Genomic DNA, 22819 nt, shown 5'->3' with positions numbered 1-22819 from the left:
TTCCTCCGCACAACAGTCCCAGCAGAGCACGGAAAATCTCGCCAAGCGTTTTTAATTAGCCGGATTAAGCGCGGCGTTCGCCGAGTGGAGTTTCACGTGTACCCCTCCCTTCCACGTGCCCGAGAAAAGAGCGTCTAGTGAAAAAGTTTTTGTCGGCCCAAAAGAATCACGTTAATTCGATACGCGACGCCGAGAGGGACACACGGATATCAAAGGACTTTGTCCCCCTCGGCCACTAATGCCGCGCGTCGTGTGTGTGCGTGTGCCCTTATTCTTCCTCCCCCGACCGCATGCCGCAGGTTCCCCCATGAGGTGTAGTACCAACGCGTACGTTGGACTCTGCGTATTACGTTTCATCATCTCCCAAACGGTTGCCGAGAGTGCAGCCTCCAAAGCCCCAGGTAAACTCGAGGATTTTCGCGTTTGCGCGTGTGGTATGTACAAGGATCGCCTCCTTTGTTCATCGGCATTCTTCGACTGACGCGCGTGTGGTTTCACTGATAAAATTGCACCACGAAATTTTGTAACTTGTACCAACAAGGGAGAGGACAAAGGGTTTCTTTTTTTCTTTTTTTTTTTACTTCCGCAAAAACAACTTGGTGTAGAAAACTTTATAGCATCGAAGCTAAACAATAACAGAATTCCTGGAATGTCATTCCAGCGCCATTGTTGGCACGATATTCAACGAGGAGTCGCACAACAGAGAAAGCCTTCTACCTCTCCCTCATCTCTCTCGAGTGCTCCGTTTCTAATTTTGGCTGCGCTCGGCTCACCCCCGCACACAGCACATAACGGAGAGCGACATTCCTAATCCATAGGGGAGAGGGGCTTTTGTTGTCGCTGTTTCTGCATTATACTACTACACGATACCGGCATCGGCGTCTTCGGAGGCTCGGGGGGGGGGGGTGCAGGGGGATCTAGGAATGGCAAGAGGGAAATAGTCCCGAGCCGACCTCCTTTGCGATCTCCTCCACCCCTCCCTCCCAGAAGAGGCAAGTAATGCCAAGATTATGTAAACGTCACTCTCCCGCTCCACTTGTACACGGGACGAGTATTTCCCGTGCCTCGAGTCGTGCCCCGTGCTTTCCTCCCGTGAATACGCAGCCCTCGCTCTCCGGCTCTTGTTCCGATGGATTTGGCAAATTGCAAACGGAACTGACGCTCGACTCCTGCCTCGTTCTTTACTCTTGATGTGGCTCAATTTTTAATGCCGCTGCTCCAATTTTAAAAATGCGGGGCGCAACAAAATTTCTTTCCATGAAGTTCACCCCGAAGGAGAACGGGATATAAAAATTTAATCGACGATATCTGTACGCGTCAACTCTTTTCACGGGAACTGTATTCATCATTATGTTTCTCCTCGGAGTGAAAAAAAATGAAAAGAGTGGAAAAAGAGCCGCTCCGTGAAATTGTGGAAATTTAATTTTCCGCGCGACGTAGCACCTTCGTTATTTCCACGCGTGGCCGTCGCTCTGCAAAAATGTAATTAAAGCACGCGCAATTTTGAAGCGATCCTCCCTCAAACGCGATTAAAATTTTTCACGACCCCCTCCACGCTCCAATGGTTATTACGGGCGTTCATACATATTGAAACGAAAAATCTTGAGTGGGCACCTGTAATGCTTTTGCCGAGCGATGCTAAAAAATCATAAATGAACTGGACCCCATCGTCGATCGAAAGTTCATCAAGCCGACGTTATTTGGAGCGGTCTCGGCAACAACCGGTGACCCAATTCGACGGGGCCAATGCATATTCGGCACATCTGGCGCGGAAGGCCCGGAATCGCGGCTGCTTATTCCCACGCGTCCCGACAACTCGAAGAAATCGAAACTTGCCTGCAGGCATCAGATGCCCACGACTTATATCTAACGTCGTTAGTTTGGAGGAACTCTGGTGCGAAGAAGTACACGTAGCTACTGTTGGGACGGGCTAAGGAGCAGCTGCTCGAGGAGTTTGCTCGATTCCACGCTTGAGGTCTTTGGCAATGCGCATACAGGAAGTCAGAACCGGCATTGTTTCGCACGAGATGACTACGATGCACTTCTCGAACTGTTGGGATGATTCTTTCCTTCGAGCCGTAGTTTTGGGCTTAGTCGGAAGTTTCCGGCTCGGGGATATAATTAATGCAGGCTCGAATGCTCGAGAGATCCTTGAATAATTTATGGTTACCCGGACACGGTTTGTCTCAAACTATCGAGTTTGATAAGCATGAGGCAGCTATATTATTCATTTACGCTGCAACGTCTTGAGATTTTTTACTCGGATAATTTTAAGTGGAACAGATCAAGTTTAGTCAGACGGTGAGACGTTTGGACTTTGTAATAAGGTTTAAATTAGATACATCCATGAAACCAGCTGTACTTTGCAAAAGGCTAGTTTTATTCATCCTGTACGGCTACATTGGTGATGAAAAAATAAAAAATTCCATTTTTATACGATTGTAGAAAATTTTAAGTAGAACAGATCGAGTTTAGTCAGACGTTGTGACACTTAGACTTTGTGATGAGATTTAACTTGTGCACATCCATGAAACCAGTAGTACTTTGCACAATACTTGTTTAATTTATCCTTTATGGCTACTTTGGTGATGAAAAAAAAAATCTCATTTTCATTGTATGACGGTTATACAAAATTTTAAGTGAAATAGATCGGGTTTAGTCAGACGGTATGACACTTGGACTTTACAATAAGATTTATTTAAATTAGATACGTCCATGAAATCAGCTGTACTCTGCAAAAGGCTAGTTTTATTCATCTGTACGGCTACTTTGATGATGAAAAAATAAAAAATTTGATTTTTATTGTATACCTAACGACTGTATTAACTCAGTGAAACAACGGAAGATGCAAATAACTACTGTCTGGAAAACAGTCGGTTTCTTTTGATGGTAGCATCCTAACCTACCCAAGGTAATTATAATAATTTGATCCACAGCTTTTTCGAGTACACCTTAGCCCAAGAGAAAAACAAGTTTTCCGCGAATGAACGACCTTACTGCCTGCACGCGTAGACTTGGTATCGAATTTCAGCTCCAAGGCAGCACCAACCAAGTCTCAGTTTCTAGCGCACGGGTACTCTCGTATCCTTCGTAAATAATATTCCACGCACCAGCCGCGCCGTACGTCTACCTACTCCACACTCCACTGCTCTAGCGCGTCAGAGGCCCTCGGTTCTCCCAGGCAGAGCCGACGGGCAACTTTTCCTTTATCCGCTCTCTTGTCCCGCGCCACGTCTTATACCTCCTGTACTCTTCTGGCGCTGCTATTACTGCTCGGCGAGACGTCGACTACAACCACGACGGCACTGACAATGAATGGATGTCAAAAACGCAGCAATTAATTCAACCCCACTGAAGAGGGGAACAAAGCCACGTAAGAATACCGAGCGCCGCGGATACTCCAGAACTTCTTGTGTTACTCCTCTCCTACGTTTTCCCTTCCACAGGGCGGTGGTGGTCGGCAACGCACTTCAACCGGCGAGAAAGAGGGTTTCAAGGAAGAGAACGTAGGCACGGCAGGCAACACGAGTGCCCCGGAACAATGCACACTACAAAGACTATGGGAGGCTTATCTTCGCCCCTCGCTCCTCCTTAGTCTCTTTCTCTGCCTCGTGGTATAAACGCACTGTAATTTAATTTCACGTTGATTCAGTTTGTTCACTTTTTCGCTTTTTACCGCTCGGATCCACGTACGCGTTGCCGAGTACACGCAAGTTTTTGGAAAATCCCCCCCTAAACTTGAGACTTGAAGGGGAAACGGATGCGAGTGGTTTTGACGGCTGCTCCATAGCCTCGGCAGCATCTGTTTCGTCAGTGGGCTAAGTACACGTAAACTCGGTAGACGGATCCGCCACCGCGTAAATTTGGCAGACGGCGTATCTATCTCTTCCGAGTTTGTGATTTCCCCCTTCCGCGTTTCGGGGCATCGGAGGGCAGCTTTCGAAGAGGAAGCGTCAAGTGTACGATTAAAACCGGCTCGTCCTCAGCTCCGCTTTCCTCCTCGAGCGACGAATATCGTCTCTCGGCAAGCAAGGTAAACAGGACGCGAGCGGGAGCAATATCTTCACGACGTAATCAGGTGTGGGACCGTTCGGATGCCGTGCTACAGAGGGGTAAATACCGCCGGCATGTTTGCGCAGCCGGCTATCACCGGGGCTCTTCCACCTCCAGCCTCGATCTGGCTAAACATGCCGACTTTGATTGCACGTAATGCCATGCTTGTGTTGTAAATTTTGATGCATTATTGTTGCCGCTGGGTTGGATAAACCACCGGGGTGTGATTGTCATGCCCCATGAAAAACTGAGTTTATTTTTTTATAATGCCATTATATACTCTGGGAAGTATACCCTCGTTCATCCTTGACACTCGACACTACAGAGCCATCCGATCAGAAAGCCAGTGCACCATCGCCACGTGCACCCACAACATGTATAGTTCCCATACAAGAGGGGCAGCGAAGCGTGATCCTTTTTGAGGTCCCTTCCACCTTGGCCTCTAATCTTCGGCAACGGATTATCTAGGCGTCACACTCCGATCAACAATGACGCGCCAAGATATCCCCACTCATTGCACACGGCCGCACGCTAATGAGCCGGCTTATCGCTGGAATTTCGCGCGTACAATGATGGCCCGCACGGCTCGCTCGATTGGTTTGCTTGCGAGAGAGTATTGTCCCTGTCTCGCTGGTGCGGAACGCGGACGTTGGTCATTTTTTTTCCCCCTTGTCCTTTGTTATTTTTGAGTAAACAGAATTTATCGTTGGCGATGAACTGCGATGTACAGCGGGTAAGATGGAGACAATTGATCTCTTTTCCGATTTAGCGTTGGGAGAGAGCGGTGTTTCGAGGGAGAAGAGGGGGGGGGAAGTATCGAACCGCAGTAAATAATATTACGACGACGACGAAGAAGCGGTCATGGCACGAATTTATGATGGCCGAAGGGCACGTGTAAGCGCGATGTGAGATAGCGCACAGAGCCGGGACCGTAAAAGTGACCCGTGGGCCAGGGAGAGGGGCATTCTTTTCTTTATCGTCTGCTTTACTGCCAGGGGCAGGAGGGGCGAGGAAGAGCTTTTTTACGCGTGTACCTGGAACTTGGTGGGGAACTCGCGATTGACTTATCACGTTTCAAAGTCCCCAGATGGTCTCGGTGCCCCTCACCCCCCCTGCCCGAGATGCCCCGGAGGGCTACCACGAAAGGGTGAGAAAGAAAAATACTACTTTATTGTACCTTTTCTTGATAAGCAGGAGCTCGTGTGTTTTTGTTTTTTCATACACAGCTCTGGTTTTGTGAATTTTAACGAACGTGAAACTTTTTTACGATTTTTGTTATTCTTTTTTTACGATTCGATGAAAAAAGGGGGAGCTCAAAGGCTCGTACAAACCGGGATTGTGAGTTTTATTGGATTCAGCGGGGCGATTAAACTGTCAAAGCAGATTTTTGGGCTCGATACCGAATGTGGGTCGACGAAAAATTGACACATTGTCCACCGAGAAGAAAAAAAGCGCAGTTTGGTTGTTTCACGCTGCAGCGATAAACTTAAGGCAACGCACTCTCTTGATGCGGCGGTATTTGTCATTTTCATTAGGAGCGGGTCCGAGGCTGAGAAAACGTGCGAAGGAATGCCCCAATAAGGGAGAGGAAGGAGTGGAGCGGACAGTGAAGGATTGTGCTGTTTTCACTTTGGCAGTCTCTCTCCCATCCCATGGTCTCCTCTCCGTTTGTCTGTTCTCGTTGTCTTGCCGAGCAGCTCGTTACGCGTTCCAGCCTGGATCGATCGAAAATTGTCCTTCAAGGAGAATCCGTCGCACCCACCTACCACCCTGAACAAAGGACCCTGGAGATGTGCCTCGAATATTATGTTATGCAACATTGAGAAATTTTCAACGAAGAATGTCATCCTGTGCCCCAGTTTCGTACTTTTTACGTAAAAGGCTCGGAGCTTAGTTTTTCCACGCTGCGCCTTCGTCGCCCCTGGGTGCTGGGAACTCGATTTTTCATCTTTGAGCTCGTCGATGCATCTTCTCACACTCACACGAGCTGAAACCTTCGCTCGTGCCTTTGACGCTACACCCGATACACGTTTTCCCCCTTTCTCCCGTTCTGACACCTTTGCTGAATCACACAGTCGACTCCTACATCGTCCTTTGACAAACGACGATTTCAAATTTCAATTTTTTTTTCCTTTTTTTAAATACTATTTTACCATGTACAATTATACTCTGAAAAAAAATGGAAAAGATCGTATAGGAATGATTTGTCTCAGTGAAATTTGCCTAAAACCGAGCTTCGAATGCAAGGAGCGCTCGTCCCCACTTCAGATCTCCCACGAAAAAAAAAGTCCACACACAGACGGAAGGTCCATCAGAGACGGTATATACCTGTCCACCTAATCTCCGAGACTTTTGCTCCAGATCCGTCGCGAGAATTTCGTATGTGAGCACACGGCAGATGAGAGGAGCCCGTTCGGTGCACGCCCTCCATCTTTATTCCTCGCTCTCGAATGTAGGGGAGGAAAATGATAAAGAAACAGGGGTGGGGCCATCCGCACCTCCGTGCCGTTTCGATTACATTCTATTATTCCGACCGTATCTCATTACTCCGGAGCTCCACGGATTATCCACCCGTTTTTCCCGCACAACCCCCTCGTCCTCTTGTATAATTGCACTTAATGAGGCCCGATACTTTCGGTGATGATCCCCGCAAAGTTGCGCGATGAATTATAAATTACTTGAAAGCATCAAAAATTCAAGCCTACGCGTACATGAAACAAAGTCGTCCCTGTGTACTAGCCCCTACGTACACGCGGGCAAACCAGCGAGCCTGTATACACGTGAACCCGTGGATTAGTTATCCTCGATCCTCACGGGAAATTCCGGCGAGCGCTCCAATTAATATCCCGGAATCGAAATCTTATTTCTCGCCCAGCGAGTGGTTTCTCCGACTGGAGTATTCGGGGCTCCCCGGAAATCACAAATGAATACGTAATGCGGCCGGGCTTTGGGAGCGTTTTCCGCCTGGCAAGCTTGTTATCCTCCCCCTCCCAACCCTGCCAAGTGCCTTTTTACCGTCCGGTGCACCAGCCGTGGAACAACTCGTCCCTCGGGGGTTGGCGCACCAGTGGCGTTTTCTCCTTTTCGCTCTTACTCCTCCAAAGTGAAACGTAACGCTGTTGCCTGGCTCTTGCGGCTGTCTTGTGGCGAAGGTATTAGCGTCGCCCGACGACTATATGAATCCATTGATATACATCATGAATCAACGGTGTGCCGTGAAATATTTTAGTTGCAGCTTTTTTGGATGAGGTTACTTAAAGGAGCTTGTTTTTTTGGCAAATCTGGCTGCAGATCTCTCTCGCGTGCGTCGAACCAAGTGGGTCGAATGAAATTTACCCCCGAGCGATCCTTGGCAATAAGAACCTGCGAGTTTCCTACAGAAGTATAAAATACATGTACATTGCGGGGAGGAGGAGCCGAAAGGGGGCACTTTTCGCTTTCGACTTAAACGCCGTGAGAATGGGGTCGGCTGAAGTCTGTCACTCTCGAGGCCCGAGAGGTATGTGTCTACATATATGTGTGTGCGTTGGCGCGATTTTCCCCCGAGTTTGCAAGAAATAGAAAGTGGAGGGGATCGAAAACGTCAGGAGCCAAAAAGTACTTGTCTCTCAGCGGGTTCGAGTGCTTGCCGAAGACTTCGCGTCTGCTCGTGCATAAGTAAAAGCGCGCGCCCGAGAGAGAGAGAGAGAGAGAGCACATCACTCTTTCCCTTTCTTCGCTAAGCCCCTCGATACCTGCTCTGTCTCTCTTTCTCGTCTCCTGCCGCCACTTTTGCTCTTTTTCTCACTTTGCTCGCACATGCGCCTTCTTGAAAGTGTATTTCCACCCCTCCCTCTCTTTCGCTGTGCCCCGTACATATACCTGTACACCCACGTTTCCCGAGCACAATGGAACTATACGCAACCCAATCACATTTTGTATTCGTCGGCCTGTGCGAGCCAACTCCGGGGTGTGGTGGTACAGGTATATCAGATTCGGTGGCTGGTTGGTACCGCCTCCGCGCACCTCCTTTGCCCCCTTAGATTTTTATAAAGCGGCTTAATTTGCTCTACCGCTGTAGCCCTCTGGCTTCGTCGTGCGCACTAGTAATCTTTGGTGCTTGTACGTATACATAAAGTACGAGAGAAAAAAAAAAAGAGAGAATAGTAGACGGAAAATTGAATGAAATAGAAAAATAGAAATAAATTGTGCGAATCGATGCGTTCTTAAATTAAATCGTCACTTGATTGAACCTATTCGAGCCGATCATTTGTGCATTTAGCACTTTACAACGGTAAGGTATGTGGATCACAATTCCTCTTCTCTTTTGCGGTGTACAGTTGAACGATGATACCTGATACGTGAAATGCAATCCAGTCCATAAAACGCACTCGATGTCCACCGTCACACAAAGCACTTTGAAAGCTCGACTGAAATTTTGCTACACAGGACCACGAAAAGCTTAATACTCCAAAGGTCAGTTGTACCGGTAGCTTGTTTTCGCTAATTCAAAAGCTCGGTTCCATCATCCGCAATCGTACACATGTTTGAAGAAGAAAATTTCATATTTACTTTTATGCGCTCGATACGAGGGGGGAAAAGGGAGGAAGACGATGCCACTGAGAAAAGAGAGAGGGGGAGCAAAGAACAAAAGTCGTGAAAGGTCGCGTGTGAAATTGCAACCAGTTGGGTGAGTGCGTTACCTACACGCGGGCGGTGGAGCGAGTGCATATGTATATAATGTACCCGCTCTACATGTGCTGCACAGCTGTGGAGGACGAGCAAAAGGATGAAAGGGGACGAGGGAAATAAAGTAGGGCGTATAACGCATAGAAGGGATGAGGCTAGGAAAAATTACCATCGGAGAATTCATCTCGAGCTGGCCGGAATTATTGCTCTCGTTACACCAACGAGCGAACACGTGTTTTATACGAGTGTCTGCATTCCAGGGGGTGAAATAGAGAGAGAGAGAGAGGGAATCTTGCCCGCGACCCCGCCGGAAAAATAATTAGCCCGGGAGCTAACTGGACGATGAATGGAAAGGAGAGAGGGAGTACATTTCGTGCATGGTTATGCGCTGCTTCTTCTTGCCCCGCTAGCTTTAGCCAAGGGAAATTATCATCTTCTCCGGTCTCGCGAGAAAAGTGGAATGCTACGAGCTCTACGTGGCGTCATTGTCGTCGTTCCAAGGGATTTAGGTTTCTCGCTCCACGATGATAAAACAGCTCGTTGAGTGGAAATGATGTAGTGTTTTTTTTTTTTTTTCACTTTCACAGCGAGCAATCGTACATTTTTTCGACTAGCTTTTTATTTCCAAGTATCATTGGACGGGTTTGCTGTTTGTGGGTAGATATTTTGGACCCAAAATTACAGTGTTCGTCTCGTGAATAGTACACACGCGAGTGAATGCAACGTTATACCCGGCATGTGAAAACGAGAAAATGTACAAGCGAAAGAATCCACTTTCTCGACCAGTGAAAAACATGCATTTTTCTCTTATACACGTAGAGCCGACCTATACCGCATATCCATATATAAAATAAATGTGTACACTATACTGGTACAAAAAGTATCTTTTGTGAAAGAGATACACCCGAGTCGAGAATAAAGAGGAGCAGGATTGAAAGGAGGCTCGGTTCTGCTTGTATAAAGGTGCCCTTAAAAAAAAAAAAAAAAAAAAAAAAGACGACATACATTCGGCACTGAATGTACAACGTTATTATTTGGCTTTTCGGAAAACCCGAGCTCGAGAGAGAGAGGGAAGCTCACGTCAATGCGCGATGAAATTCTAGTACACCGAGGCGCATCGTGTGTCAAGAGAGCACGGCAACTCCAGCCTCTAGTCCGTATAGCTCTCGCAACAAGTGAGCACGCGTTCCACCAGGTAATCGTATTTCCGCGTAATTGCTGGATATACAAACCGACCCTGAAACTCTGAAAAAAAAAAAAAAGAACATCATCTTTCTCTGCAATGATCCACGCACGCCCAGCAGCCAAATTTCGTCTCTTTATTTTCCTCCCACGGAAGCCAATGCACCTCCCTTTTCCTCGAATGTACGCGAGGTGTACAGAGTGCCTTGCGGTGTTTCGGGTTCTCCCGAGGCACACGGCTGCCGCAGCTGCACCGGCGTTCGGTAGTCGTGGTTTTTGAAAGCTCCTCCGCATGGGAAGGAGAAACGGAAAGCAGGAGGGGTTGGCACTTGGAGCAGCCAAGGGAGGAAAAAAAGAGAGACAGGACTGCGGTTGCAAGACCGCAAGCTGTTGCAGACCTACGCAAGCTCCAACACGTGTGTGCGCCTGTGAGTTGATAACGAGCTTATACTTCTTATAATATTACCCAAAGCTCTGGTTGAGCTTGCAAAGCCACGAGAATTAATTCGTGCTCTCAATGACGTGTGCTCGACAGGGGCAATATGGTAGCGACACGAGAGTGGGCGAGCTTGAAACGCATTTTACAAGTTGGAGGGTATCTCCGGCGCACGGGAGAAAAAGCTCGACGAGCCACGATTGGCTAATGGCATTGTGCGTGCCGGGGCTTGATCTCGCTCGTGTAGGTGCTCGCATTCTTGGAAGAAAAAGCTGGAGTCGTTTAAAGAACGTCGAACAATGGGGCTGGCGCGGGAGGAGGAAAGGGGAGGGAGAAAGATGCGCTGTCTGGCGCGGAAGGGGACACTGTGCGAAGGGCCAAAGTACCATAGGGATGAAAGTCGAGGAAAAAAGAAAAAAAAAAGAAAAGGCGAGTGCTGGTAGCAGAGACGGGTGGGAAAGACGGAAGGGAAGAAGAGAGGGAGAGATTAGAACTGCTTGCCTCTGCCAAGCAGGGGCGCAATCGAGTGGGATTAAACCTTCCCGATTACTTCCAACTTCACGCGTGCGGGCTCTTCTTGAGGGACGACTGCGAGGAGGACGATGAAAGGACGAGCACTGCTGGCTACTCTCCACTGGATTTCCCAGGACTGCCGTGGTTGCTCTCTTTTTCTCCCCCGTCTCTTTCGTTCCCTCCCTTTCTTGGGGTTAATTGGACATTTTTTATTGTCAATTTGTGATTGAGATCGCAAGCTCGCGGCGACGGTAGCTTTTGTTGCTGGCACAAGGACGCGCCGGATGACCGGCTGGAAAAGGAGATCAGCCGGAATGAGGTGCTTTGTTGTCGGACGCTAAGGGAGGGGGGCGAGAGGGCAAGAGCGGCGGAGAAGACATTAGAGAATTTCCTCTCTCTGCAAGCTCTTATCAACGCTAATGCAGCTACGCTCTCTTTCTTTTCTTTTTTTTTCCTCCCTTTCTCTCGCTTGGTTTCACCTTTTTTTTTTTTTTTTTTTTTTTTTCTTTTTTTTTCTACTGCTGATCCAACGCTAGCTAGAGGATGAGGTTTTAAGAAAGGCCGATGGGAATCCTGCGATTGCGAGCATCAAATTGAGTTTTAAGTGAATCGACCATGGAAAATTATTCATGCGCAACCTGGGGTTCTGTGCCATTGGAAAACAATTTAGGACCAAGACTGATTTTCAAGGAACTGATACGTCTGATTAAAATCGATTTCTACTACTTACGCATAGATTTTTCGTTTAATTGGAACGTGTTACGCATCGCTGCTTATGATTGAATCTGTAGCTATATAACATATGCATGGAAAAATGAATCTTTTGCAGTTGATGCGCATCATCTGAATAAATGAACGATTGTTGCTTGCCCAGAAAAATTGAGTAACCTTGAAGTACAAAATATTTGTACCACTTTGGATCGCGAGTATAAATAATATGATGAAAGTATAGTTTCAAAGTTTTTAACTGTGGTATAGTTGAACGCAGGTGATATAAAATCAGTACCTCGAAAAATCAAAGCGTACCCTAACGCAAGGATAAAACATCCTACCCACTCGAGCGAACGTTGACAAATGCCATTGGGGGCCAAGAAAGAGACTCGCATTCGCGAGCACGTCAGTCGTGCGCGGCCAAGTGCACGAGAGAAGAAAGGCAAAAAGGACCAGGTACAAAGGAAGGAAATCTCTCTTAAGCCCTTCCTGAGAAAAGAGAAAAGTTTCCACTTACTAAGATGGCACGCACACCAACACGCTTCTCATCCCTGCTCGTTCACCTTGTATGATACACATGCACAGAGGTAAAAAGGAGGGTAAGAGCGAGGTCGAATTGAAAAAAAGAGGAGAAAAGGTAGTCGCCGAGAGGAGGGAAGAGCCGAAAAAGCTCACCCCTTGCGCGTGTGTCCCACCACTACGTACGGGAACGCCAAATCGCGGAGATTTTTATACACTTAGAAGGCAAGAGCTCTGAAATATTAAACGCGCAATTACCAGGCCCATTCAACGACGATGTACCACCGAGACGTGAATGCACGCAGGCACTGCAGATGGACGGAGGGGCAGCGACGAGGGGGTGGCCAAAGAAGGACACACGAAGGCGTACGGAGACGAGAAAGGGGAGAGATTAGCTTGCAAGCTCGACGACGCGCGTGACACGCAGCAGCGGCGCATGCACGTCCCCTCGGATGGGTGTAGCGTCATAGCGAACGCAATGACAAAAAAGCTCATATGCAAGAGATGAAAAGCTTTTAAGAGACGGTCGAGCGCGCAGGTGCACGGACCGGCTATGGAATCGCAAAAAAAATAGCACGAGAATAGAGACGGAGCTGCTCGCTCATTGTTTTTAGCGCTGTGCAAGCACGACTTTGTCACCCGCGCGTTGTTGCGCGACTCTCTTTCTTTTGCAGCGACGGGCCGAGCTTTTCTAAATATAGACGGGGAAAAAGAGCGGCCCTTTCTCTTTCGTCCTCTGTTTTCCCGCGCGTACTTCTGCCGCGACGCGAGGCACGTCGTGGCGTGCTTTTTAAAAGCTCTCGTGTCTGGGCGTCGAAGAGCGCTGTGTCGCGAATAAGTACAGCCGCGCAACGGGGAGCAAAGACAGCTTTGCGAAATTCCCCCGTTTTTATCAACTTTGGATGCTCGTGGGAGGGGGAAAAAGCTCGTCAGCCGAGAAGAGAATTTGGATTTTTAGAAAAGAAAAAGCGACGGAGCCGAGGCAAAAATTGTTTTTCGATAGCTTCGTTATCACCGCCCGGAAACACCCGTGAATTTACGTTCACCGAGCTCTATATCGATGTACTCGCACCGCTCCACCAAAATAATCCATGTTCGAAAACTTTGAATAAAACCAACACACACCCGGCTTCGAGAGATAAATTAACAAGTTTTTCCCTCGAGATGATAAGAGGACGGTTTTCATACTCTCCTGGGCCAACAACGGGGGGGGGGGGGTGAGCCATAAAAGGGACGAAAGAAAAATCAACTGCGAACACTTAAGGAAGAGAGGAGTCTCCGATATCGACGTCATGAAAAATTCGCAGTCTCACGGCGGAGCCCCGCGGCAGCTAGCTTATATCGTAAAACTCTTATACAGCGCGTTAGCGCAAGCTCGGGGGAAAAAAAGCTCCCCTGGCAGCGCGAGAACGGAGGGCGAGGACAATGTCGTTCGGTCCGTATAGACGGCTCGTACATTATCCAGCAGCCATTTCGGGGAGTAACAACTTGCAGGTGGGTTGCAGCCGCGAGATGCACCGGTGTGTATATGTTGTGCTTTACGGCTCGCTCTCAATGATGGACGCTCTCTCTCACTGCTGGAGCTTTGGCCTTATCTCGACGGGCTCTATCTGCTCCTCTCCGAGGACTTCCGTCTTCTCTCGGGCGAGCTATACACCCCGGGAAGCAGGAGGAGAGGACTAATTCGACGGTCAAACGACCCTCGAGCGCCGCGAGCTCGTTAACCGATTCCGAAAGTTAGCTTCGAAGATTAGCCCGGGATTTATGGCGAGCTTGCGAGGCGATAAATTTCTCCCGCGTGATAGGCGCGCGTCCCCCTTCCTTGCATCTCGAGGCTCATCTGCGCCAGACTCCCAAGTATATCGACTGCGGACAGCGTGTGCACGTGCACCCTCTCCGAGAGGCGACGTTCGACGCCAGCCTTGCTGTGTTATCGTTGATAAACTGTATATTTGCTCTTGATTTACGCGTGGGCTGGTATTTGGTTGCATCTTATCGAGCATGACTCTCGAAGCAATCATGTAAACGAAGATGGAGCTGGAGAAAAACAAACAACACATTCATACGACAGTTGAGTTGGATGTGTATAAGCAAGGGCTGGGGGAGGAAATATAATGGAGTTTCACGGAGTCGTTGGCACAAAAGTTGGCGTAACAAGAGCCGAAGGGTCAAGCATCCCCGGTTGTATCCCAAAGGACGACGAGCGGAGGGGCTGATCTGGCCCTTTACGGGATTTTTCCCAACTTTCTAAGACTTTTTTTTCCGGAAAGCTATCCCACGAGACGTCCACTTCCGAGGTGAACCTCGACGCAACGTGATTCGGGACGCGATAGCCGAAGCGTAACCTCGCTTTGCGTGCAATAATTTTTCACGGTACGTATAGGGTGATGGCGCTTTAAATAGATAAAATAAAAAAATTAAAATGTTTTTTGCGTATTTTCATAATCTGCACTACAACCAGTCGCACCCAAAGGTGTGGGGTATAGTCATAACGTTGGAAAATGACTGATCAAACCACGCGGATTGAGACACCTTGTTAGTGTGCCACTACCGCGAAAGGAAAACAAAAAGCTATGCATTGTCGCGAGGCTAAGGAGAAACAAATTTTTCCAACAAAAGACCCATCGCGCTTGAGCCGTCGAGGTTTAAGAGCAGAAATCCTGGCGCACGCAGGGGGGGGGCTACCGGACGCGGCCACTCAAGCTATGCAAACAGTCGCGCCCGAGAGCGAGAGAAAGCCGAGATAGTGCGGGGCTCACCATCAACAGCTCCCTCGGTCCCCTGTCTTGCGAACAAAAAGCTTAAAGCTCTGCACACTCTCCGGCTTTTCTCCCCCTTCCCACTCGAGCATCCGCCGATGTGACCACGGGAAAAGGACGGATCGAAGGACACCGCAAGTGTACGGCCGCGCGCAAGAGGTCTCCCGGCGACTGCGACAAAACACAACGACAGCGTAAGAGAGTCATATTATGTACTGCGCCGTACGAGCGGACGTATACACGTGTACACGGGAGGGCTCAGTCGGGCTTATGTCCACAAAAGTGGCCGTGCCGCGGGGAAGCAGGGACCCCGTTTGAGCACACCCACACAGGAGCGCTACACAACACATATACGTGTACACATTCAGTACACACTGCAGCTATGACGAGGAGGGTATTATAGCCCGGTGAATGAGCTCCCCGGCTTGTTATAAAATGCATGGGATTTTGCTTTAGCACCGGACGCCGTCGAGTTTGCTCGCGGCCGGGCGTATTTAGCCCGTCCCCCTTCTACCGCTGCCACTCCACTTTATTTTTTTTTTTTTTTTTAGGCTACCCCCTTCCTTCCTCGCTTTTCCTCCCCCCGCCCCCGATTAGCCCCTAGCGAGAGCGCGCTGTACTTGATACCAAGATGAATGCAACAGGCTTCGCTCTCTTTGGCCACCGTACGGGAAAGTAACGAGGTCGACGTGACGTGGATGTTTGCCGTTTGTTGGGCCAAACGGATGATACGCGGTGGCCGTAGCTTGGGCTCAACTATGATTTACTCGCAATCATTTCAAGGGAATACACGTTGCGAGTATATACATATTTCCCGGGTTTAATGAACGGTATGGGCAAACGGGGCGTTGCTGAGCTCTCAACAGCTACATGTGTACTTTTTTGCCAGAAAAATGAAGGATATGCAAATTAAAGAAAATCCAACCAATGACATTTCTGTTGATTGCTGGTAAGAGAAGGTGGTGTTGAAGGAAAAGAAGAATCTGACCAAAGGAGGGTTGAAATCTCAATTCCAGGATAGGAGCGGAAGCCAAATGAAAACGAATCATGGAGCAACGCGTGCGCATACCTCGAGGAAATCCAATTTCGATGGACCATGGCTGCGGAAGGATGGTACTTACCTCTGCTCTGTCTTGGGTCAGAGGATAAGTGCGGAAAAACAAAGCGATTCCAGGGTAGGATGGGACGTGATGTAAGGGTTGGGGGGCTCCTGCGAGTGGAGCCAAACACCTTGGAGAGGTGCTCCTGTTTATCGTTCCAGCCTCCTTTGTCTCGATTTCCCATGGCATTGATAGCATCTCGCGGAACTCGAGGGTCTGGTGTGTTCATGAAACACGTCACTGTTGGCGATGATCGCGGAGAAGCGCGGAGAGTTTGATGGTGCCAAAGACTAAATGATAGAGCTCGATCGTGGGACGTATATACGTGTTCCTTCCACGTTCGCCTTTGCGACATTGATTAACACGAAGCGAGAGTATATTTATGTACCTCGGCAGCCAAGTCAGCAGGCAGATGGAAACTTTTTTTTTTCTTGTATTTATACATATACATCCCGCGAATGTAAATTAGTTCACGAGTTTGGTTACTTTGGAAACTTGGCCGAATTTTTTTCCGCGGAGGCAGGCGGTGTTTAACTTGTGCGACTCGCAGTTTGGGTGTTGGTTTAACCGAAAAGTACACACACGAATGCTCGACTGGATGAACGACTCGACGCGCGTATGGAGAGAAAGAGAGATTTCTTCGAAATTACAAAGTGAAAAATGTGGACTTTCCGGGGAGACGCGGGAAAAACAGGATCGCGTCAAGGACCAAAATGACGAGACATACGTCCGCGTCGGGGGCACGCAAATCAAGCCAAAGTGCACGGTCCCGGTTTACCATAACCCATTCGTCTCGGGGTTTTGCAAGTGAGCAAACTCCGGCAATATCCTCGGAGTACTCTCTTCATTTGCCACGCACTGCATATCATGTAAGCCCGTGCGCGGGCGAAAAATCATAGACAGCAGCAGCAGGTCCTAGACGAAACACTTACGGTGAGAGCGAAGCGGACAGCGAGAAATGGCGGGAATAAAAATCTTTCTCGCACCACGCCGGCAGTGCAAATACGCGCTGTTATCTGCCGGATGGCAAATAGCCTTTTATGTATGCTCGCGTTATATATGTCAACGTGCAAGCTTGTCGCTCGGCGCCAAGTGATTCCAAGCTGCTCTGGTCGTAGGAAAAAAAAATAAATAAATTGAGAGACTCGAGAGAGCTATAAGACGCGGGCGTTTGTTTGTAGCTGACATACTTTGACATTGTTTGAGTATGAGTTATGACTGCATGTTATTGCGTGGCTGAGCTAGTCGAGACAATTTCAGCTTGTTTTTACGTCTGAGCTTTTTATTGTGGCGTCCAAATGGATCATCTTACACCCAAACATCGAGTAGATTGCAAGAGTAGTGGACCAATGATTAAGAAAAGTTGATTTTTCAATGGTTTCCAAATTTTTAAAGTAATCATAATCTTAGTTCTGCGAGCGAATCGAGTCTCGAACAAAAGCGAAAAAAGAAAGCACGAAAAGTTGATTTTAATCCGTTTCAACAATACTATTAATATTATTCGTTATTAATATTAATTCGTTGCCGTATATGAAATTTCTGTAAAAAAAAGAGGAAGGGCATGGAAAATGATAGTAATAACTTGATGTATTGGCTCCATATACAGTGAGCACTGCTGCTTTTCTGCTCATGATTTGTACAAAAGTATAGGACTTTATTTCGACCCAATCATAGTTAGATTGCGCTAGCCTCCCACACCATACCGACTCAACTTAGCCACTTAAAACTACGGAAAGGCAAAACTTTCGATTAGTCCAATAGGTGTATTCATACTTTAATTGTAGAGAATTGTTATTTTTCTTTGCTATTTATATATATTTTTGTACTCATTTTTTTATGTTGAAATATATAAATTTAATCGAGTGTACACGCATCATGGCATGCGCGGAAATTCCGCCCACATTCTCTCAAGTCAATAAAATTCGAGTACATGGTATAAAATCACATAAACCCTTGATAAATTTTCCGATGGTGAATTCGTGCTAGTGTTCCTGCACGAAAAGAGAGAACTAGCAAAAAAGGTGCACGGAGGAAATAAAATATGTAATTGCACGAGGCGTTGGGTATACGGAAGCTGAGCACCCAGGCCGAGTTCCATTGTTACCGAACGTCGAACGTACCAATCAGTAAAAAAAAGGCAACAAAGAAAGAAAAAAAAAAAAAAAAAAAAAAAAAACTGGGAGGGAGGAGTGAAAATTCGAGCGTACAAAGCAATTTGCTAAAAGTAAAAACGTCGCTCGCAGCAGGTAACTGAGAAATCAGAGGTCACGCCGCTTGAAAAGAATTGCCAAGGCAACTCGTACGCGTGTGTGCATGTGTGTGGGGGGAGGGTGACTGAAAGGGGAGTACGAAGCGAGAGGAGGTCGCACCAAGGGTATAGGGCAAAAAGAAGCGAAAGGGTACAATTAAAATTAGCGCAATTCAGTCACTCGCCGGTAATTCGCGTGCCTGGCATTTATATTATTAAGCCGCGTAAATTTTCCCCGGCCTTTTGCCACCCCCCCCCTCCTCGTTTTCTCTTCTTTTCTTCTACCATACAGCTGCTCTGCATCTACTTCGCTTTTCACTCGCCCTCTCTTTCTCGCCTCTTTTTGCCCCCTTTTTCACGCGCTCTTTCCACGCTCGTTCTTGCGCGAGGACCACACCAACGAGGAACGGCAACGCGGACAAGGGAGTGGGGGGTGCTGGGACTCTTTACTCGAGCGCGCGAGCCGGGACAAAGAAATAATTTTGGGTTTTGACAGTAAATTAGACGTAATTACACGTGTTGGCAGAGGACGAAAAGCGCCTCATTATTCACTCTTGTGCGCCCCTCCGTCCCACCATCACCTCATTTCTACCACTTATCCCTCCCTCGATGCGCGCGACTCCTTTCATACCTTAAGCTTTTTGAGGGCGAGCTTTTGCCGCGATGATTTGTTATTTGTCTACAAGCGAAGAAAAAAAATGTACATTACTGTACAAAGTAATCACATCGTATTGTTCAATTTTTTTTTTTCCTAATACTGCTATTATTAAAAATTGCGAATGGTTGGTTATTCGTATTCTTACCTTTGGATGTGTCCTCCTGGGAAACGCAACTTTCGGGTCGATCTGAAACAGAGAAAAACAATCGTAAGTCACAATTACGGGCACTCGAAGTATCAATATCTCCTAATATACATTTTTCAGATCCCTTTTCCCCCGTTTAAAATCCCCTCCCCCTCCTAGCTTAGCACAGCCAATTCCTATGCAGTTGCAAACGAGCGCGCTCGCTCGAATACGTTCGATGCAGTAGCGCACAAAGTTACAGACACGCCGATTCGACGCACCGCGTTGCAAGCTCCAATTGGCAGGAGCAGTGTACGTATATATGTTCAGCACACGGGCTTTGACCAGCCAACGAATCGAGCAACAACAAGCTGCAGCTCGTGCAATTCGGAATTCAACCGCGGTGTCCTCCCCCCCCCCCCCCGATAGGGCGAGGGATCAGAGCCCATTTATGCTGATTAACGCGCATTGCTTTTGCCGCTTCCTCGATGCTCGGTTTGTTTATTAGCCCGACCGAGCGACGAAGTGCAACACAGCATCAGAATCAGGAGAAGCTGCACGTGACGCAGCAACCCCCCACCGGCCGCAATCACCGAGTGGACTGGGGGTACGGGTCCGCGCCCCGGTGATCGAGTCGTTGGCTTTTCGTGCGCGAGGTGCGGGGGAAAGCTAGCTTTGGCACATTAGTCCGACGCGCTCAACAAATACATCGTACACGGGACTGTGTCCTTCCTGCGGTCGTTCGCGCGGGATGTAAATAACGGGGCTTCGCTTCGATGGGGAAAGGTTGCGAGATAATGAATTAAACGTGTTGCTTTGCCCGTTGGTCCGGGGGACTTTCGAGGGTTATATTTTCATCGGGGGATTTGGCGACGCGCACTTTTTGACCCAGTGGGGATTCTGAAGAGCGTAGGGGTGTTCGAGTCGAAAGATCCGTTGCTTCCATTACTTGGATATGCCACCACTGCCGAGTCGATGCGAGTTTGCTTCCGTTTTTTATTTTTACTTTTTTATTGGTAGTACGTAACAGTTTTAGGGGATTTGGCCTTCGAATGGCGAGATGTTGTCAGCAGAGTTGAGGGCTTTGTTGCGTAGTTACGTTTCCGATGGCCCTTTCGTGTACCGCTGCACTTTGTCATAACCATTTCGGTGATGGTCGTAATGCGAAGTATAACGATGCTACATGCCGTTGAATGTAAAATTTTTACACTCCTCAGCTATGTATGAGTAAATAAAAAAAAAAAAAAAATAGTCAAAGATCGGGAAAAAAAAAACTTTGTGGCATTTCTTTGGGACAACCACATATCTCCGTTTGTATAATAAATTTTTGGCGATCCTTTGAGAATTATCCATTTACAAAACTGTAGAAAATATACAAATTACTTTGAATTTTTCACTCATTTTACCACCTCGAAATTCAAAAACTGAGGATGGCAAAATACATTAAAAGTTCATTGGAAGAAAATATTAAAAAACTTTTTTAAAACTTGAAAAAAGTCAGTATACCAATACGTATGTTTACGAGTTAAAATGTATTACGGGTACGTCTCAGGAAAAATTTTTTACTTTTCGGACTTCCAACTACACTTTTTTCGTCATTTTTGATCCTCAAAGTTCTGTCAAAGTCGTCCCCAACCATCAAATCAAGCTACAGACTCAAAATCACAAATTTTCTAAAGTAATTCATTCATGTTTATCGCCACTCTTTCTGATCTAAAGGAAAAAAAAGACATAAATACATACTCTGCCAAGCTGAGCCATGTGTAACGAAGACCAATAACAATTACGCGAAAATGATCGCTACTCAGGAGCTGCTGTTTCAGGCGTTTGACCGCCTTTGTATATTTACACAGTCTCCCACATTTTTTTTCTCCCCCAACTGCCTCGGTAGCCCCTTTCATCCCTCCTTTTCCTCATCGTCTAACGAGCTCTCGCCTTGGAAAAAAAAGAAACCCACAGCTATGTACCCACTTTCCTTTCTTCTCCCTCCCTTACACACGTATACCTCTTAATGACCGCCGAGATATCGAAGGGAACAGGTCCGCGAGAAAAGAGATTCATCGCGGGGCGTTAATGGCTTTTTTAAAGGCAATTTAGCTGCAGCGCTCGCAGGTGTGTTTTTATGTTAAACTGATGAAAAAGCAATTGAATTTCTTCGCTCGACGTATATATATACGTATAACCACGACGAAATCGAGGAGGTCGCTTTCATGTATACTCTTGCTCGGCGACTCCGAGTGTCATTATTATTATCAGACGCGCTTCTCGATCCATTATTGAAAACAAACTTTTTCCAGATACCTCGGCCGGAAGACAAAAAAAAAAGAAGAGACGATGAATCGAGCAAACAAACGAACGAACCCACTCGCAATCGATATTTTTTTTTACACGTATACATTATTTTGCGAAAAAAAACTCGACCAAATTACAAAGTTACACCCAATCGTACAGTACCGCGGTTCCTCTGACCTTCGACTTCTTTTCGCAGTGCGTGTTGCAAGTTTGCTGCCCAAAGAGCCGCTCCGTTTCGCCGGTTGGAGATGAGATATGCCAGTCGATGAGCCGAAAGTTGGGAGGAAACCGAGGGAGGGCAAAAGTTTTGGGCACGTGCTCTTTGGATGCCAAACTCCGGGCTTTCGCTCGCACATTTTACTAACACAGCCCCAACTTTGCTTTCGAGGATCTTCTTAATAGAGGCGAGTACTGTTGGGCGTATGTACGTTCGGTCGGTTGCAATTTGTGTTTGTGGATGCTCGGAATGTGATACGGTTGAACCGAGGCAAAAAGGAAAAAGCAAGAAATGATTGAAAAGAAACGACAGCCGGCGAGAAATAAGTTTTGTGAAAAATAGTGTGTACGTATACTTGGGTAGGACGGGAAGAAGAAACAATCGAGTTCGGCCGAGCGGAATGGGGTCAGGAGCGAAACAAAAAGACGTTCCCGGGGGGAGATTGGGAGGCAAAAAAGGCAAAACGTTCTCCCTCGAAACTATTTCCCCAAACATAAGCCAGTTACGGCGGCCGCATCTCGCGAAATGATCGGCGAGGAGGCAGTGGTCGTCGTGGCGATAGCTCCGGGGCATCACCGATCGAAGATCTAGGTGTGGCGTGCCTGGGAACTGCACCGTCCTATAGGCTTATTTTTCCGTCGGGCTTCGGAAAACGGAAGAAACTTCCTCCTATTCCGAGAAAAAGGTAATTTCTCCGAGTTATTCCTTGCTCCCTGGCTGCTTTTGCTTCCACCAAAGTGCCCCAATAATACTACCGAATACCCAGTTGGATCGCGAAAATTGGCACCTTCGGAGTTGAGTGAAGAAAAGAGAGAGACCGAGCAAAGTCTTTGTTATTGGGGCTTTTATCTTCCACCCAAATGACAAAATATTCGTAGAAATTCGTTCAATTAACCGATACGCGCCGATCTCGTCGTGGAATCGGTGAATGGAAGCAAGAAACACACCAAGTGTTATTTTAAAATACGTCGTCACATCGAAGTGCCAGCATCATTCGAGTGGATACATTTTTCATTAAATCTCGCTCTTCGGGCCATTCGCTGTATCAACACAACCATTTCTGAAAGTAAAAATGTCCCGAGCGCTCTGCTGGCACGGAATAAGTGCACCCGATACGCGGAAAGAAGAAATGACACGGATCGTCTCCATCGGGAGTATATGTCTAGCGTGGGGTGTATGCCGTCTGCTCTCTCGTGACACTTTCATCGTTTCTCCATCAACGTGTATCTACGGCTTCTCGTGTATTTCCCCTTTCAATGGTACATAGCGGTAAGGCAGCTGTCGAAGCAATTTATTCCTCGAATGCACAGTACTTGCGATCGGAGAAAGTGGCAAAAGC

At 47.5% G+C, this 22819-nt stretch overlaps 1 protein-coding gene across 2 annotated transcripts in view; it reads right to left on the bottom strand.

Annotated features, from left to right (window-relative positions):
* Rbp6 (RNA-binding protein 6) overlaps positions 1-22819 on the bottom strand; it is a 590998-nt gene that overhangs the window by 192240 nt on the left and 375939 nt on the right. For both annotated transcript variants that reach the window (XM_089593560.1, XM_089593561.1), the window contains exon 5: positions 18993-19034. In XM_089593560.1, the coding sequence (XP_089449686.1) occupies positions 18993-19034 (42 nt within the window). The remainder of the gene's footprint in view (positions 1-18992; positions 19035-22819) is intronic.

This window comes from Copidosoma floridanum, unplaced genomic scaffold (assembly GCF_036245765.1).
Source record: "Copidosoma floridanum isolate Cflo_tuat_1 unplaced genomic scaffold, Cflo_Japanese_pri ptg000019l, whole genome shotgun sequence".
In the NCBI taxonomy this organism is placed as follows: domain Eukaryota; kingdom Metazoa; phylum Arthropoda; class Insecta; order Hymenoptera; family Encyrtidae; genus Copidosoma; species Copidosoma floridanum.
Note: the sequence above shows the minus strand (reverse complement) of the source record. Positions and strands in the feature narration are given on the sequence as shown.